Source organism: Melampsora larici-populina (assembly GCF_000204055.1).
Source record: "Melampsora larici-populina 98AG31 unplaced genomic scaffold MELLAscaffold_59, whole genome shotgun sequence".
Lineage (NCBI taxonomy): Eukaryota > Fungi > Basidiomycota > Pucciniomycetes > Pucciniales > Melampsoraceae > Melampsora > Melampsora laricis-populina.
In genome coordinates, this window is record NW_006768823.1 from 432,050 (window position 1) to 451,891 (window position 19,842).

Consider the following 19,842-nt stretch of genomic DNA (forward strand, 5'->3'; position numbering starts at 1 on the left):
TGTCTTCATCAGATTGTTTGTGCATATTATAGTACTTTAAATCACAACTGACTTCGAACAACATATTTGTTGGTTGGGAGGCAAGTTGAAGTACAGGAGCGCGTTTTCGAGATATCTTTTTATCTATGTGCACGACCCAGTTGTCATCATATTGCTTGGTAAGACTAACAGATTTTTTTGACAACTGATAGATATGAACACGTGCTCGGCTCCTACTCCTTACAATGGATACCGATGCGAATCAAGACCTCAGACGTCTTACTGGAGTGGCGTGCTTTGGATGGAAATTGTCGGGGCTAATCGACCCTTAGCTGATAGCGTCAGGTAGTGTAGCTAAAAACAGCCCGCTAAGCTACAGTCGACTCTGATATAACCAATACCCAAAAAATGTATCGGTTTTCATGGAGTATCGGTTTTGTCAGAGCCAACTTCACTGAAAATTTAAAAAAAAATGGCCCAAAATTATCGGTTTTGCCCAGATTATCGGTTTTGACAGCTATTGGTTATATGAGAACGAGGGGCAATCAGGACAGCCGTGACAGTACTCTCACGCCGTGACAGTCATCTATTTCAGCGACCTGTCCCTCAGGTGTGAAAGCCCTGTACATTTATTTCACCCGCTCTTTCAGCCACGCCACATCCTGATGGAAAGGTCACTGAGACCTTTCCTTCATGTGACCCACTGGTGTGACACACCCGTGCAATCGTCCCCTGACCTCCACTCCTTCTTCCCCTGGCACGCGTCCTCTGAACCAATAAGCACCGTTTCACCACCTCTCCTCAGTCGCCTCCTCGAAATCGAACACCTTCACCACCTCACCTTTGACCACCACCACCATGCCTCCAAAAGAACCACGGTATATCAAATCTACCTTCAAGCGGATCGACCAGAGCTCGCCACTCCCCCTTCCCGCCATGGACGGACCGGTTGGTTTTGCGTGCCCTGCATGTCTCGACGTGGGCAAGACCACCCCGTTGAAATACATCAATCGGTTCCCAAATTCTTGGAAAGCCGCGGTTAGTTTCCAGAACCAAACTTTCCCTTCACCTTGACAATAGCAGCGGTGGGCTTGCTGCTAACTAACCCACCATGAATTTAATTCTCAGTGCGGCATCAAGAAGTCTGGCCACTGGTATCGCACTTGGGACCACCATCAACTCACCCACGAGATCACATCAATCAACGCAGGTCACTGGCCTCCGCTTCCATACGTGCCCCCCCATGCGATCGGCCTAGCCAATCGCCCTCCCCCCCAGTACTACCTCAAGTAACACCTAGCCAGCAGTTGTTGAATCGACTTTTCAACCCGACCCAACCAACCACGCCACCAGGCTCCGCAACCCAAACTCCGCCCATTCTATGCCGTGGCGTCAACGGGAAAGTGGGACAGAGTCATTCACTGACAGATGCCAAGAGAGGAAATAAGGATTGCGTTTACGACGCCTGTGCTTCGGTAAGCTCTTCCAGTCATTCACTCTGTTATGACACTTGAGCTCATCAGCGCTCTCTGTGCGTAGTGTTGTCAGACCGTTGGTGAGCGAAGTTGTGGGGCCAAAGGCCATCGCAAGCCAACCAAGGACCCCGCAAACGCTTTGATCACCGGAATCGACCTCTTTGTGGACCCTGCCTTGGCTGGGATGTTGCCTTACCATCCCGACCTCCTCCAGCCACCAACACGAGGGTCTCGTCCAGCCCCTCCCCCCCATCGCCGCCTACCTCCTCAGAGTGCACAAAGTGGTGCCCGGATAGCGCAAGGGTTCGATCGAGCTATGCTGGGTGATTTTTTCAATTTGCGGACAGAACGAGTGCACGACATTATGCGCAACAAACGCTTCACTGCCGACGAGGTCAAGGTGGTCACTGCCTTTGTTTGGCTGAAGGTAGTTTTCTCACCCTCGTATTGTGGTGTCACCATGATGATTTCTGTTACAAGAAGCTCATATCTTCTTGTATCAGGCAGGCGAGCATCCAGAGGTATACCCCTTTGTGGCCCCCAAGTGGCCATCTTTTGCCCTCAACCAGTGTGACGCGCTCGTGAGGGAAACTGCTCTAAGTGAAGGATTATCCAAAGGGACTTGGAGTCGATCAGTTTCACTCTGGAACCCTAATATTGACCTTTGGGTGAGAGACTTTCTTTTCATTCCTTCGCGCCTGGAACTTCATTTCGTCGAATCGCTTTTGCAGGCCCTTGTTGGGATCGATATTCCATTACGATTTCCAACAACACCACGACAGATCTTTGTCAAGGGGGCACTGCTCAAGCTGCAAGACTGCCCTGGGCTCGAGGCTCGCGTAAGAATGGCTTACACGAGCAATTGCTCTTCGTCTTGTGCAGCAAGCACTTCCGGTCCTGCCATTCACCAGACAATCACGTCATCCAACAGGCAGCCCACACCTTCTGGTTCTGGTTCGTCTACAGCCGCGCTTCCGGATCCCTCAGACGCCTGCGCCCAAGACAACCCCGACATCGTCTTTATCCCACGACCCCACCCAGTTTCAGGTGACTCTCAGCCTCGCGAACGGTCTCCGAGCCGTCGTGATGGCTCTGAGGAGACTCCCACGCAAGGGCCAACAGTGAGTGACCTTTCCCGAGCCGTGCTTACCACTGTACACGCAATGTGACTAATACTACGCACACCAGGACCCCATACCCTCACCACCACCACCACCAGCCACCCCAGACATTCCGAAAGAAGCTTGGCCAGACTTGGAGGCACCAATGACTGTTCTACTTGAATGGGCAGAACTCCACCCCCCCATGACCGTCCTTGGATCATGGGACCAATTGTTTCAACAGCGCTTCAAAAGCGTCAAAAGTACCATCTACCGCATATCTCGGTGGATCAAAAGGGTAGCGAAAGCCGGCAACGGCAAAAGATGGCAGGAATGGCTAAGTCAACAGAAGGCTGCGTCACAACCCATCACGATTGAGGCCGCCCGCAAAGCTTTCCACTTGGAATACTTGCAGGTATGCTCCAAAAACAAAAAACTCGGTGATGAAGGAACCACCAAAAAAAGAAAATTCGGTGAATGAAGGAGATCTGAGCCATTCCAAACGTCTTCCTATCTGTGTTGGAACTGACACATTTCCAAATCTGTTCTGTCTGTGACTTCCCTTGTCCCTAATTCAATTGTATGACCGGCTGCTCCATCCCATCCACCCTAGGTACCTCAGGACCATCACGTCTGTCCACCAGTCTTGGCACTGTAGTTTGCTTCAACTATGTCATCGAATTACATAGTTGTTATAATGTCCAAGAGTATCCCATCTCATTCCTGGATTCGGTTCGCAGTGGCTTCGCGACTTTGCGTATGCCTCCCTCCCAGGGATGCTCGCTTACTTAGCCAAATCACTAATATAGACACCGAATATTCTAGTTCTAGAAGCGAGTCTAAACAACTAAACAGCCGCTTTTTCTGACGCGCCAGGAATGCTCGCAAATGGATGGCTTTTGAGACTTGCCTTGCAAGACGTTCCGTATTTACTTTCAACCACCCCCACGATCTTTCAACACCACCCACACTTCCTTGATCACTTCACTACTTACGTTCGTTCATTCAATCAGTGTGTTATTTGCCCCTTTTTCCCACCCACGTCTCCTCTGCTTGTTTTGTGAACTGACTGAATGCAATTCATGCCTTCTGTACCCCATTGCAATTGTGTATCCCTCATCTAGGCCTGCCACAGTGACAGTGGAACCTCCTACTCCGCATCACGCACCTGTCGATCCACTTACTTTCCAAGCAAGGCCCGAGTCAAGAGCTTAGTGGTGGGTTTCCATTGCATTTCTCCTCTTTTTGTTGTGAACTCACCATGTCTTTCATTTTGATCAATCTTCTGCCTATGCAATGATACTTTTATCACGTTTCAATCTCCCAGTAATGTCTAGTGAAGCCGGTGAAAGCGCGGCTTCCACCAACACTGTTCACGTAACCAACCCTGAACCGTTAGTGGGTCAGACCTTGCCACCACCAAACAACATCAACAGTGAAGAAAGGGACGCTGCTGGACACATACCAGCCACCTTGCACTCCGTTTGTGGAATGGGTACGCATGCTTCAATGGTCTCTGCAACCCCTTACGCTTGTGCTTCATACTAATTGCCAACTTTTTGACATCCGTCAGTCAATCTCCTCTTAGGAGATGCCATTGGGCCATCCATAGATACCCTAGAGCTCGGTCGAGGATCCCTTTCGGTCATCGACTCAGACCCCGCTTCGGAATCCACATCACCACCGCCCGAAGCAAATGTGACGATGTTTGCTCTAAGGTCTGACGTTACCGAACATGGGGTTGAGATATCATTCCACACCACTGTGGCGACCATTGGCATTACGAATCGGCGCTTACATTCTTGGGATGAACAATCGACTCACCAAGCAATCCTCACGCGGGGACCATGTCATGTCATATTTGGCGTCCGAGCTTACAATACTATCCCACGCCAACTTTCCACGTATCTTGGCCACGCCCAGACGTACTTACACGTCGCAGTTCAATTGGGACGTTTCCGTAACAATTTACAAGGCCGCATGAACATCTTGAACACCACCGATCTTGAGTGGGAAATCCTTCAGGTTTTGAGGGTCAGTTGAATCATTTCGCACGCCCCGAAATGTGCTGATTCGTTTTTCATTCCAGTTCCAGGAGAACATGGTCGGAGTCTTGCACGAACCTCACATGATCCATAACGGCACTTGCATTGAACACTTCACCGCCGAGGAGCTGGTCAATGGCCCCCGTGACAAGTTCAGCCTGGAGACGACGTTCTCCCCAATGCAGCCTCCCCTCCATCGCCACTTTCTTTGGGAAACTGTTCATAAGATTCTCAACGCTTTCACACATTGGACTTACAAGAGCAGTGGTCACACCAGTTTTGTCACGGGATTTCAGGGTGTTGGTGTGGTATTGACGGAGGCAGTTGTTCACGATTCCGAGTGAGCCCGCCTCACAGGCCCCAAAATCCAATGTTCGCCTATCTGACGAAGTCCCATTCATTTTCAGGCGCCGCTGGATTACAGGCAACTACGGTAAATGGGCTATCAGTGAATTCCCTCGCAAGCATGTGTGTAATGCTTTGTGTGGCGCACTGGCCTTTCCGGTCTTGCCTGAGGTCCCTCCCCCCACCGACTCAGCAGATTGGTGTTAAGTGACTTTTGTTTGATTAACCCTCAATTCAAAAGTGTATTTGAATATTTTATTTCCCAACACTCATTTAAAACCAAATGTGTCCAAAAGTTTGTCTATGTCTGTAATTGTCTCTGATGTGTTGTCATGAGACCTTTAATGTGACGTACTGAAATTTAGTATTATTTGCCACCTTAATACACAAGAAGGTGGCATGTTCAACGCGCCTGTTTGGAGACACAAACACAAGAGTGACGAGTAGTCTTTCTGACCAGAGCAGAAGGGCACCGGTCAGAAAGAGGAGAAGAACATAATTGAATCGTTCTATGATTCATGCTTCAGGAATCATAGAACGATCATTGCGGATGAAAGACGAGTGTTTCGAAGAACAATCACACTTCTTTGGATTTCGCACAATAAGTACATAGTACAAGTCAAAGAATGTCAAGCAAATCATCACAAGGTATTTTCTATCTTGTCTTCACCGGTAAGCTAAAAACAAAGATGCAAAACGGACGGAAGAGATGATTCACACCCTGAGGTTTCCAATGAAGGTTATGTTAGATCTCTTAGCCAACCGTTTAAGTAGCCAATTATTCCTACGCTCCACAATGTCCTCCATCATGAAATTAAAACATATGCCAGACATACTCCTTGCTATAGATGCAAAACCACCATACCAGAGGTTTGCTATTTCGGCTGCTGAAGCGTTAAAAAACCAGCTGCCATCTTCTTCTTGTAGTTCCGGGAAAAGTTTGGGGTCAGTGTAGTACCGGCAGAACTCGTTGCTTTCCTTGTGTCCTTGAAAGTGGAATGGATCCACCGGAATGACGGTTTTGAGGAAAGGCGTGTAGTCAGCACCACTGTTGTAGATGTGGCTGACAAGGTTGCATGCGTTGTCGTAAAAACACACACCCGGCATTTTTTGGGGGAAGGAACGTAGCAAAAAGTCCTGCGACGTTTCTCAGTAATCTCGACCGCAAACCAACGGAGGTTTTCAGACAATGACTGACCTTTACAGCGCTGACGCCCTCCGAATGGAAGAAGGTCTCCCGAGCCAGAATGATCCCACACGTACTCACAATCAGCTGGTTGTTGTGAGTACGGCTGCGGGACAGGCAAACCTTTGCAGTCTTGACTTCACCCCCTTCGCGACCCTGCTCGTGGGCCCGATCGCTCTCGTCAGCGTGTTGGACGTCCTCTCATCCAGTTAGCTCGGCGGTTTCCCAGTCCTGGTGCACTGTTGGATCGGAGGGTCGGTTGAGCATGGAGGTCAAAGTGAAGTTTGATGTGACTCTCGCTTTGAATTTGTAATACGCTTGAATATGCTCTTGAAGCTCGCACGTGTGATGTCCTGGTTGAGCATTGTTCCGACAGGGCTGTGCCTGGCATCGGCTACCAAGCCGCTTTTGATGGTGGGGACAGAAGCGATCCTTGACACTGACAAGAGGGGATGTGCAAGGTCCATTTGGAGGGGGAAGCGCATCTGCTTGCGCTAATTCTTGTAGTTGTGCAGGAGTCGCTGTGCACCGCCAGTGTCCAATTGTGATTCCGTCAGTCACGACCGCTCGGATATCTTCAACAGAGAGAGAATAGGGAGTGGACACGGTCAGATATGTTCAGTCTGGTGTGGTATGGGTCTTGCAATGGTTAGGTGAAGGGACGAAGGGACGATTTGACTTACATCCTAATCTGGGATTACCGTCTTCACCAGGCAGTGGAACCACACGGAGGCATGCAGAGCAGACATGCCTGCGATGGTGGCTGCCTTCCAACGCAATCCACTCCAGCACCGCTTGCATCGCCTGATGGTATCGCTGGTTGGGAGGACCTGAGGTCTCGACGCTCAAGCAGCTTTGTCGCCAGTCTGCTCGCAGTAGCAGAGTATGGATATCCAGTGTGTCTCTGCAAGTAGTTTCGGATAATGAGGGTAGAACCTTGGGAGCCGATTCAAGTTCAGGTAGCTCCACGTAGTCAATGTGGGAGAGATTGAATATGTTGACGAGGTTGAAGTTGGAAATGCTGGAGAAGATAATGTAAGTTCCTTTGGCAATGCACAAACAAAGATGAATGACACTGACTGTGCGAGCATCTGTGCATTTCGCATGAACTCCGCGAGGCGATGAGTCATGAAATAATGACAGCTGACCTGATAGGTTTCGTCATTACGTCCATTCTGGGCGGAGTAATACGTGCGAATTTTGTTCGCGGAAGAATAGTAGCTTGGTCGATAGTGGGTGGCACATTCTGCTCAACCGCAAACGTTGCTCAGCTCAGCTTGTTTGATCTGTTGTAGGCATCGTTGGGGAAAATCAACTAACTGGGGCATTTTAAAGTCACAATTCCCACAGTATGAACGCCGTCCAGGTCGTATAGGTATCCATGGATTTGAGAGCGATGATGTAACTTTTGCCGGCCATTCTTGGGATCATGACAGAGTAAGCAGTCCTTGACAGGAGTAAAAAGGGTAAATTCAGGTATCTTGACATCTAAATCACTGCGATAGCCGTGTTGCTGGATCAAAGGTCCGGGTTGAACGTGGAATTGGCTTAACATAGGAGCGATTGCGCGCCATAGTTGATGACTTAAATCCGGTGATAGGGAAAGTTTCAGAGCCAGACGTAGGAAGGGTATGGTTGATGTTGAGTCTTTGAATTGCCATGCGTCTTTGCTACGGACGGCGACCTCGCTGCAAGGCCAGCGAATCGAACGAGATCACCGACATGCAGTGTCGAGTAGAGCTGAGGGAAATCTTTGGAAAGGATGTCCACAAATTCCGAGAGAAGCATGATGAGAGTGACTTCGAGATCGTGAGCGGGATGAGAAATTAAATGAAGTGCAAAAGATTTCCAAGTGTGCGGTGATATGTTTGGATGTTTGTCACCAGGACTGTTGTTTGTCTGTTGACCATATGACCAAGATCAAGACAGGGGAGGCGACAGGTACCAACAAACCTTTCGATGGTGGGTTATGGGCCATGATTACATGGGTTGTGAGGGGGCGTGACAGTCACTGTCAGCTGTCACGGCCTGACAGTCACGGCCCTCCCAGTGGCTGCGACCTCTGGGTTATATCAGAGTTGACTGTACAGCTAGCCTTATTTATACAAGAAAGAATTCCAGCTACCCTACACAGAGTCCCCGAAAATCTCTACACCACAGGGGTGTTTTGCCCGCCTGCAGGCGGTCCATCCAGGCCACCTGGAGACGGTCTGCCCTTCTGCAAAGGTAGGCGGTCTCCAGGTGGCCCTCACGCGCAATGTCTGGCAGGCACCTGCTGGGCTCGCCGGTAGGCTGGCTTGCTTGCGCCCGCTGGCGGGCTGTGATCTGCCTTCCGTCCATCAAAAAAGCAGTTGTACACAGTATGTACATTAAGGACAGAACCATGTCGTAGTCCTCAAGCAGATACTTCAGAGTTTCCATGAAGGATTTGTTACTTTGTATAATTATATACAAAAACAAGCGACTCCAAGTTCAAACCTGAGCCAGGATCATCACGAAAGACACCAATCATATCGTGATATTGATTTCAACCGCGTATTTGGTCTGACGATGGCCCAGAGGCCGACTACGGCCTCGATTTCTCTTGTCCATCTTCAGGCGGTCAGTGGGCCGCCGATTGATGGCCTGCCAGCCGGTCTACAGGTGGCCCTCAGGAATGACCATTCTCAGACTAAGAAAGGCCATTTCTAGACTCAAAGCCCCTCCGTGGTGTAGCTGACCAAATTTTGGCCCTGTAGACTGAGTAATCGGTACTCAAAGCAACTATGTACGCGTACATATGTAGCTTTGAGTACCGCATAGAGGCACAAAACTCAGCTACAAGAGCTTGTAGTGTACATACTGTAACTTGACAAGCTACACTATCCCAAGGGCAAGATTCTTGTTAAATGCACTCAGTTACACTACACACAAAATGCACGGTAGCATGTTGCAGCATAGCTGTCTCAGCATTGGTATGAGTCTTATAAATCTTGTACAATACTAGGTCAGAAATCCAAGCACATGTGACTTTCAATTGTGTATCTAGCCAATACCTGAACCGCTCCAAAACGCAATGAAAAACAACTCTGCGGAGTTGGCGCTATGGCTCACTCCCCTATGACATTGCTACTTTTGAGGTAAAAAAACTTACAAAGTATCGGAGTGGAGAATTCGCTTTTTGTCGGATATATAGCTCATTGGTCAGGTTGGAGTCAGAAGGCAAGAAACTTAATTGTGTATGTATTCCATATCATGTATGATAATGTGTCTTTAGAACATAAAAGACAATCGGGAAAAGTTATGAGACATTGGGGGGAAAAAAGTAAAAAACAAAAACAGAAAGTTTTTGTAGAGTGAGAAAAAGATAACAGTAAAAGAGAACAGTATCTATTGGGGTTTCTTAGACTTTGCCATAGCTTCAACATAGGCTTGAAGCGCTCAGGCAGCTTCTTCAAATACTCCATCAGGAACGATTCCCTCCTTCAACCACACTTGGGAGCCAACAAGGTGCTCCATAGTTTTGGGTAACATACTACTTCTTGATGGGGTACACACATTGGCCGCGGCTGAAAATGTCTGCTTGCATGCACATGAAGTGGCTGAAATTGATAAGTAATCACGGGCAAGTTCCGCAAGGATAGGGAAATGACTTTTGTGTTCCTGTAGTTGAGAGCCAATGTTAGTCAGGACAGAAAGAAAGAGAATGAGTAAGAAGAATTAACAAGGCTGCCACTATACTATACTATACTATACTGTGACTATACTTGGTATAGTATAGTTCAACTATACGGTACTTAAACTATACTTGGTATAGTATAGTGCAACTATACTCATCTATACTATACTATACTGTGCAGTATAGTTGAACATGCTGATGGAAAACTTGTGTAACCCTTGTCCATGTGTAGTTGATCAATTGATACTATAATGAGTATATTTAAGAAAAGTATAGTTTCAACTATACTATACTGAGTATAGTATAGTACAATTTAAACTATACTATACCCAACTATACTCATACCAGTATAGCATAGTGGCACCCTTGGAATTAACATACCTTCCACCATTGTAGAGGAGTTTGGTCTCTTCTGATTGGATATTTACCTTGTAAATATTTGTTGAGCTCTGAAGTTGAAGACTAAGTTGGCCCTTTGTCTGATGTTCCAAAAACATCAAATTCATTGGCATTGGCAGGCTCATTGTCATCTTGAGGTGGTGGAGTTGGTTTGTGGATCTTCTTTTCGTCCACAACGGAGTTGAATGCGTTCTCAATAATCAGCTGTGATGAGACTTCATGATCGGAATAGTGAAGGTTGAAGAATTTGCCTCGGAAGTGTGGTTTGAGTATGATGGTGAGGACTATGGCATCAGAGTTGGCAGCCTCTTCTTGGTAATCAGTCAGCCACTTGATCATTACCTCAATGGTGTGATCAAGACTTGCAAAGATGGATGCTTCAGCTTGGTGTTGCTTGAGTTTGTTAATGACCCACTTATATTCAGCCAAGAGGATGCAGACAGTAGGCCCATCACCCTCTACTTGAGCTGTTGCATCAACAAGAGTCTACATGATAGAGGTGAAATGAGTATTGACGATAAAAAAAATTAGAGAGAAAGGAAATAAACAAACCTTGAGAACTTTGTTCACCAACTCAACGGCATGCCACTCTGAAGCCGATATTGTGACACCTTTGAAAAAACAGGCCTTTTGGTTGGCCGCAATCATTGAGTTGAGTACCTAGAAAAAGAATGGAGAGTAAGAAATTATATAGCAAGATAATGATAAGTGAGGAATCATAATATAAAAGAATGAGAAATTATAATATAAAAGAATGAACTCACCTCCTGTGCCTCACATGTCAGCTTGCGACCTTCATAGTGACTATTCCAACGCGTCTTGCAAGGCCTTTTCAACATGCGCCCCTTGTATCCCAAACAAATGGCATGTGTCTTAAAATCATTTCGACAGGCGGCGCTACTTGCAATCTGACCTGAGACAGTGTCCACCTGCAAACACAATGGAATATTAGTTTTCATGAAAACCATAACCAAACGAAATTTTAAAAGCAGACTGACCTTGTGAAGCGCAACTGCAACTACGTCATGTTCATCTAAAAGGAGCACTTCCTCTTCTCCATCTTGATGACTATTCTCGGATAGGAAGAGATATACCATGAGGTAAAGATGGCTTGGAACCACCTACCTTCTGACCTAAGGCTTTGAGTCCGTGCCCCACAACAAGATTTAGTTTATGAGCGTAACATCACACGTGATGAGTTTGGCTCTACCAGTGTACTGGATCATCAGGGGCTGCAAACATTGCCTTGAGTTTGGAGGCCATCGTGGTGTTATTTCCTCCACTGTTGGTTGTCTGCGCTAAGAGGTGTTCAAGATACAAAAGAAGATAAGCAAGAAATCGAGTGAAATGAATATGAAGAATATGAAGAAAAGAAAAGAATACTTATCTTTTTATGTAGTCCATGTTGGACTAAGAATTGACCAATCGGTCTGGCAAGCAAAACCCCAAAATGACGCCATCCCACCATCTTGAGGGTGAGATGGGTCAATTTATATTCCCAATCGTCACTGATATAATTTTCTGTTGACCCAACAAAGGCATAGTGATTCCCTTTCCTCGTCCAAACATCATGAATCAAACAAAATTTGCCTTTGTTTTGCTATCATAAGTTTGATAAAACAGGATCAGCTCGTGATAGTCATATTATATAAGAGGGAAAGTTCTACTTGCCTTCAGGGTATTGATGGCCTTTTGATGTAAGGACGCATGGAGTTGGACAGACTGCTTGGTGGCCCAAGCAGTTGATCAAATAACCGCACTACAATTGACGGAATAGGAAGCGGCACACAAAGCCGGGTCGTGAAATTGTATCCATGGGAGCGCATGGCAAACAATCCAGATCACAAGGATCATGTTCAACAAATCAACAGAAAATACGGGTCCACTAAGGAAGGCGTCCAAAGTCGATTTCTTCTTCTTTTTGACTTCCATCTGTTCATTGTAGGATGGTGGGAGCTTGAAACCAGCTCAAATAGCTTTATGGCGCATGGTACACAGGTCGTTTCTTGTTGCCATCACGGTGACCCCATAAATTCCAGTAGGAAGAGTCATGACGCAAGAACGACTGCTTGCACCAATGACACTTGTAACTTTGCCCCTAGATAATCGCATCAGATTAATGAACAAGTCAGCATACAGTTTTGAAAGATCAAACACAAGGAGGAAGTCTTACCACTAGAGGTTCATAGAACTTGAGAAGTTCCTGCACACAAGCGATTTGAACCTCCATATATCCTGGGCCATTGTTGGTCCCGACTATCTTGATATCAGAGCCTTGAGACAAGGCAACATTGCAAGGTACCTTGTAGGCCTACATGGAAAGGATCAGAGGTGAGTACGTTTGTAAGAAGGACATATGAAGTGATTGAAAGACTTACACTGTCTTTTGACTTCTTTGGTTGGGGTGAGGCTGAGTTACCCCTAGAGCTTCCGGATGGTGATCGGGCTTGCTTGCTTGTTGATGAGTGAGCCTAAAAAGCAAACCATGCGGTCAGTCAAATGAATTCATATCATCATGCTGAGAAAGATGGTACTTACTTTTCCTTGGCCATTAGGTTTGGATTCAACTGTGCCTTTGCTACCTTTCTTTTGTTTTATAACAGGTGGTCGAGGTGATGCGGACCAATCAAGAAGAGGGCCAGGTGAACCGAGGTTGCCCTCTGAGCTGGAAGGCAGGATGATTGTGGTATGCAAGTCCTTTGCAAGTCCTTGGGAGTCGCCACAAAGCCCGGCTGCAATCAAGCAGGGCTTGGTGGTCTGAGCGTTCTAGAACTCGGGACACTTGGAACTTGAAGACCAGCGCTTTTGGACAACGTTTGGGATTGGGAAGTTGATTTGGTGATGGCTATTGAGACGGGTTTTAGAAGGAAATTGAATTGAAAAAGATATCGGTCAGTGAGAGTTCTTTATGATTCAATTGGGAAGGTTGAAAGAAACTTACCAGAATATCATCAATATATAGAGTATTTGGAACTCGGGTGGACCACAGGCAGGCCCTCAAACCCTCATCCAGGGGTCGTGTTCCATCTGTGGTGGGGAGGTAATGAATCCAGGATCGATTGAACACATGATCCTGGGAATGGTGCCGTGAGGCGTCGAATCAGATCGAATTGGAACTAGTGAGTGAAGGGGTGGAGTGAGTCTGAGCCCTCCACCCATGGTCTGTATATACCTGCGCTATATATTGGATAAGCTGGGCCCCCTGCGTATTTTGTTGTGGTTGCTCCGCTACCAAAAAACCCAGGTTTTGGCTTTGGTGCGCAGGCCCCGTTAGGAAGTGCGGACCTCCTAGCAGGTCCAAAAAGGGTATTGATCTAGCCGCAATGACCCAAAGAAGCCACAAACAAAAGACCTCAAGTGTTCCATTCACACTGCAGTGGGCAAAGAGCTACCAAGCAATGTCTGCATAGAATGTGGTGTGGAGCTACCTAAAGCCAACTTTGTTCTTGCAGGGCACTTTTGACTTCACAAGCTCCAGACACCCAAGCTTGAGGAAAAAGTGTCTGATGTGGGACTTGGGTGGGGTGTGAAGTGTGTTGGCTTTGATCTTTGCTTAACCACCCTATGATCATGTGCAACATCTTTGATTCTTGCAACAGGTGGAATTCATCAAAATTGGATTTCTCAAGATGCTTTGGTTTTTTCAATATTGCAATTAGCTTTGAATTGTTTGCTCTTCTTGCAATTTCTCCTCTCCATTGAATTGGCTAGCCAGTACAACTGTGTGTATTACATTCTTCCAGTGGCAGCTGAAGCAAATACATTGGTGGATCTTATCCTACACATGCCCCCAGGCAGTAAACATAATTTTTATGTCAGCAAATTATACAAATAAACAGTTTCTCTCCACATTGGCTTTGTAAGGGTGAAAGTGTGTGATGTCAAGGTTGGACATGTAGTAGTAGTGTGGGTTTTACCAGGTGGGAAAGAGTAGATAGCTATCAGTGTTTCCCATTTTCACATATTGCCTTCTCCATTCTTTCCTTTTAATTTATGGGCTCTTTCTATCTCATACCCTTTCTATTGTGTCTATTGGCTCACTGGTTCTGGAACTTCAAGTGCTGGCCTAAAATTGATATAACACGTTTTGCATCAAAATCTCAGCTCTTTTGACAGGTTTGCTTAGACTCCAATCAAGTGGAGGTTACACTCTGATTTACAAATATTTGTGCCCACATCCCAAAAAGGCCCACCTGGACTGTATAGGTGTTCCATGTTTGAAATGTGGCACTCACAAACTGAGTTGAAGCAAACAAAAACAGAAAAACTCCCCACTTGTATATTAAAAGTCACCCAACAATAAAGCAAGTGGAAGTATATCATTTGCAAAGACTTCTTAAAAGTGGCTGAGTGTAAAATCACAAACAGTGTATTTCATTTTATGTGTCTGGACAAAACTCCTTCCAGAATTTGAAACATAATTTATGCCCCATTTCCAGTATGAGAAAGAGTGTCTTTTTGATGATGTGTAAGTTAAGAAATTCCTGTGACAATGAGGAGATGTGTGACATTTTCAAGGATAGCATTATCACTGTGTGCCTGTGGCTGAACCAATCAACCAGACATTTGTTTGTCTAGCTTCTAATATGATAGTGGCATGGTAACCACCAATTGTTGAAGATTGTCCCTCTTGGAACATTCAAGGACACCTCTTTTCTTGAACCACAGTTTTTTAGAGTCTGTGAGGTGTTTTCTTGCTGCACTCCAAAAATCACATTGCCTGGGTTTGGGTTGTGTAAGGTGTCTCTTAGCTGTTGGGCTTAATTTTCTTGCCTCCAGTCTTTCCTACTGGTTCACACTGCAAATATAATGTGTTTCTCCGCGGTGAAAAATGATTACATTTAATTCAAAAAATGATTAAAAGTGCATTAAATCTACATTAAATCTGCATTTTTCTGCATTAAATCTGCATTATTAATCATTTTGTGCATTAAGTGCAATCATTTTTCACTTTGGAGAAACACATTATATTTGCAGTGTCATGGCCTCCATATCACTTATCTGGGTTGAATAGCTCCCAGGTCATGGAGCACATATGTATATAAGTTCACCACACAAGGTGGTTTGGGATCACACCTCATTGGTTTTTGTTGAACACACAGCACATGTCTTGTCCAGCACTTAGTCCATTTTGACCATCACACATCTCTCATTGAAAACATTAGATCATTACCATCACAAATCACACCACACAGAAAATGTGTCAACTATGTGGTCCCACTGCCCAATCAGCAAAGAAGACTTGTGTTTGTGATGGAAAGAGTCAGGTCAGAAAATCTCAACAAGTGTGAAGACCAATAAACAAAAGCAGTGTTCAAACCTAACTTGGCACACTCAGTTGCATTTTTGATGGTAACTTGTTGTATCAAGTTGGCATTTATTGACAGCTCTTGACAGCTCCCAGCCAAGAAGGTAACCCGGTGTACGAAGTTTTTTGGCAACCCGGTTTGGTTTGAACACACCTAATATATTGAGGTCTTCTATTGGATCATCACAATGATTATCTCTATGATGTGTACCTCAAGGTAAGCTTGACCTCTCATATTCAAGATGCTTAGTTAAAAAGTTGGCAAATAAAGAACTCTCTCTGTGATGTATGTAGATAATCCTTGAGAGCATTCAAAGGGTTGCAGAGGCAGAGAGCTTGGCTCTCATGTGAGGCGCTAGAATTTGCCACACCCCAAGTGAGCATTGGGCAATGCAAATCCAAAAGTCATTGCCCATTTGGGTACTAAACTTAACAAAAGTGGTGCTCAAAGTAGACTTGGTTTTAAAGAAAACCCAGTTGACCCAGTTGCTCTTTGGCAGGAACTTTGTGTATCAAGTTGACTTTTGTTGACAGCTCACAGCCAAAAAGTCAACTGGGTCAACTGGTTTTTTTGAAAGTAGGTCAACTTTGAGCACCACTAAAGTCCCACAATGACTCCCACTCATCCTACTTGTAATCATCATGATCATCACCAAATCACCTACATATCCATGGCACCGGAACTACACAAAGAACATAGACCCGGCGTGCCATTACCAGGCGCAACACAGCGGACAAATGTCTGTCACAAGGAGTGCGTTTTGACAAGGGTTGATGCATTTGTTAGAGGGAATATGAATGATAAAACCCAATAGGTCTGACTGTCTCTCATTTAAATGAGAGCCCGCCTCGCCGCTTCCACAGCCCTTCGAGTCTTCCAGATCGAGTCTTCTGATCAACTTGACTCTCTGACCATCTTCGTGCATTTCGTGGCTAAAAACGCACGAAAAGATTTTCTGCTGACTAGAAAAACATTCCTGAGATTTCAAGTAAAGAAGCAGATCCATACAAAAGGATTTTTCACGGTGGACTCATGGCAACAGCTTTGACATGAGGACATGAAAAGAAGTATAAAGAAGCATCCCCCCTGAATCATAGATGAATGTTTGATGTATTTTGTGAGCTACAATCTACCTTTTCGACTCGCACCCCTTGACTTTGAAGCAAGCTACGTAGATTAAATGAGTGAAAATGTTGAAGGATTTAAGTAAAGTCAGTGTGTGGGTGTACAGGGTGTGTCTTGGGTTTGTCAGCCAGTCTGTTGGGTGTGTGAGTGAGAATGATGAGATCGCACCGGTGAGAGATCGAGTGGACCTCAATCTAGGACCCTGGAATACACCCATGGAGGGTACTTACGAAAAAACCGACCTTTTGTTGACGTAGTTTTTCGATACTAAACTGCACTTTATCAATACCTACAGGAGCACAAAAGATGCACCAGAATGAAGGCTTTCAAATGCACTAGCTCGCAGCCTGGTAGCACCAATTTTACCTAAGATATATCAATGTAACGCCCAAAAAAGGGCCAAAAATCGAGGGTCGGTTTTTGGCCTTGGAGGTCGAAAAAAAAATTGCGCCATCGCGATTTACGCCGCCGTGAGACATGATGCCGGGCTCTGTCTGGTCTCATCTGATAGCCCTACTCCATGCGCATCTTTTGAAGTGCTCTGCAGCTTCATAGAGGCACTGATGCGTAGTGTAGAGGCAAAAAACTGAAAATCATGCTCCGTCAGTACCCTCCATGGGTGTATTCCAGGGTCCTCTCAATCTACCTAAGTGGACCTTACGTCCATTACAAACAAATTGAAATGTTAAGATATCGTTGAATTTGTTCAAATTGAACTCAATTCAAGTTTAATTTTTTTTGATATTTATAGTGTTTGTTTTGCTGGCCTTCCAACGTTGTCAATTCAGAAAAGAAAGAATTTCTTAGAACTTGGCAAAAAAGATTTGATTAATTTTTAAGCGGCAGGCGATCAGATAACCATTTTTCATTTTGATTTTTCATCAACTATTTCGTTTTGATTTCTTTAGTTCTTCAAGTCATTTTACATTCGATCTATTTAATAAAGTCTAAAAAACAAGAATTGATAGGAATAATCTCATCTTCAAAATCTTCAACATCTTCATTTTCGAATCTCAAGTTGAAATTCAAACTCCAAGGTTATTACCAATCACTTTTAGTCAAGATGTCAAACAATCATCATCAGCAACAAGAATATCAACCACATAACCCAAGAACAAGTCAATCTAGTATCACTACTAAACTTCAATCTTGGGTGATCACCGTCAAAGAACGTAATCCGAAACAGAAACCCAACAAGGTCAGCTTTCAAACATCATCAATTGAGCAAATCAATAAGACTATATAAACACTGATTATCATAACTTCTACTGACAAAACGCTCCGTTACCTTATCAGATCCGAGATCAATCTTTTACACTTTTCGTTTTAACACCTTCATCTCATTTGGCTTTAGTTCGAAGTCTTGAAAATTTAGTTAACTTTGATCAATTGGTGAGTCATTTAATCCCTCTTTACCCTTTCTGTCTTTCTCTTATCTTCTTCATAGAGTTCTATCTGCTTTCCTTCTCATCCCAATTTGAAACTGAACTCGAAGAACAAACGACCCTTTTGTTAAGAGTGTTTAAAACAAATCTTGACAATATTCACATCAAGCTTCGAATGTTCAATCATCGATTGTTTTACACAATCACAAACTTGACTTGTAGACTCTTGATTAATCTTATTATCAACTTCTCTCAGTCATTAGATTCTCTTTCTTGTGTTCTCGGTTTGGTGACTTTGAGATTGTCTCTATCACCAAGACAATATTAACTTTCTACAATCTCATCCTTTCTTTCTCTGTCGACCCTTTTGGATGCTTTGAGCTTATGCTTTAAAACCCTTTCACATCATCAAGTCTCATCGTCACTGAAGTTTCGGCTGATTGTAATCGAGTTGTTTCCTTTTCGTGTTTCTTTCTTGGCTTCTTTACCTAAACATTTGTTTGGACTGCTGTATCAACTGATCCATTAATGTAACCTCATCAAACACATACATCTTATCATACTCATCACACTCAATCACATAATCAACCCTTCAAAACCCTATTCAACTCTTACTGATCTTGTTTACCTTTTACTACCTTTCTCCTAACCATCGGTCAAACGCTTCTCGATTCAGCTGCGTACTGCTTACCCTACAGTCTTTCAGTCACTTCCACAACCCCCAACTATCCTTTCACCTTCAACTCTCAACACTCGTACAGGTGCATCATCGAACAATCACTCGTTCTCTTTGGTCAATAAGCGCGCTACTATCTCTGCCATGCCAACAAACTTCTTAAGTCCACCAGGCTCAAATAAGAAATCCAAGACAACCAAACAAGTCCTGCAATCCATCTCGAAGTCACTCTCACCCCCTAAAATCAGATCTTCAATTTCAAGTCGACGTCAATCTCCAGCTGTCAATTTACCGCCGACTCCTCCACACTCTCCTGGCAGAAACACATCACTCTCTAACCCTAATCTGTTTTCTTCAGACGAAGAGGATTTTGTAGACGTCAGCTTAACTGAATCTGAAAAGAAGAACATCAATCGAACCGAGCTAGTGAAGCAAAACGAAGAAGTTCAAATAGGGGTTTATCTCACTGAACTCTCAACTCACTCTATCCTTCCCAAGCCTGCCTCCAGCTCCATCGCAACATCATCTGACCTTTCCGACTCAGCTTTGAATTCACTCAAAGATACTGAAGAATGGCGAGAGTTCTTTAAGATTGGAAAGGAAGACGTGGAGCGCGAACGGAAACTACCTAACAAGCTTCAATCTGATCACCAATCTCGCACCGAAAAGCCCCAAAGCTCTACTAGCTCTACCCCTCATCACACCAGGTCATCAATGACTTCCATTCACAATGACCTCAAAACACCCTCTTACACTGATAGCAACTCGATTACAAAGCCTGAATCTCCCCAGACAAGCCCCAATCAGCGTCGGGACAGCTCTCACGCATCTTCCGAACCTTTCTCCGGTTTACCCAACTCTGAAGATCAGTCGACCAGTCCTGATCCCAATCATCAATCCTCGGTTCGAAGCACTGAGAGCAGCGAAAGTGTTGCTCATGCTGCTAGAAAAGAAGCCGAAGAAAACCTGGGACTATCTTCTGCTGATGCCAAGGCTCTTCAATTTGCGATTGACTTCTCGCCTACTCCGTCTATCCCGCCTTTCCCGGCCACGATTCCGAGCACCTCAGATCTTCCTACCCCTCAAGAGGCAGATCCACTTTCGACCCCGGTCCCCCTTATTTCATCCGCTTCTTCGATTAGCAGTGCCACCACAACCAA

The 19,842-nt window shown here is 45.1% G+C and overlaps 2 protein-coding genes across 2 annotated transcripts; one reads left to right on the plus strand and one right to left on the minus strand.

Annotated features, from left to right (window-relative positions):
- Positions 1–1,407: 1,407 nt before the first annotated feature.
- MELLADRAFT_93340 (uncharacterized protein) lies at positions 1,408–5,151 on the plus strand (the record flags this gene model as incomplete). Its single annotated transcript, XM_007416304.1, has 11 exons — positions 1,408–1,454; positions 1,545–1,881; positions 1,958–2,575; positions 2,643–3,027; positions 3,168–3,311; positions 3,410–3,549; positions 3,747–3,771; positions 3,882–4,049; positions 4,128–4,588; positions 4,644–4,939; positions 5,007–5,151. 11 exons carry the CDS (start codon positions 1,408–1,410, stop codon positions 5,149–5,151), a joined length of 2,766 nt encoding a protein of 921 aa, XP_007416366.1.
- Positions 5,152–6,331: 1,180 nt separating this feature from the next.
- MELLADRAFT_93341 (uncharacterized protein) lies at positions 6,332–7,918 on the minus strand (the record flags this gene model as incomplete). The annotated part of the gene is made up of 6 exons (XM_007416324.1): positions 6,332–6,705; positions 6,814–7,151; positions 7,211–7,221; positions 7,279–7,379; positions 7,451–7,713; positions 7,809–7,918. The coding sequence occupies 6 exons, from the start codon at positions 7,916–7,918 to the stop codon at positions 6,332–6,334; spliced, it is 1,197 nt and encodes a 398-aa protein (XP_007416386.1).
- Between the last annotated feature and the right edge of the window lie 11,924 nt (positions 7,919–19,842).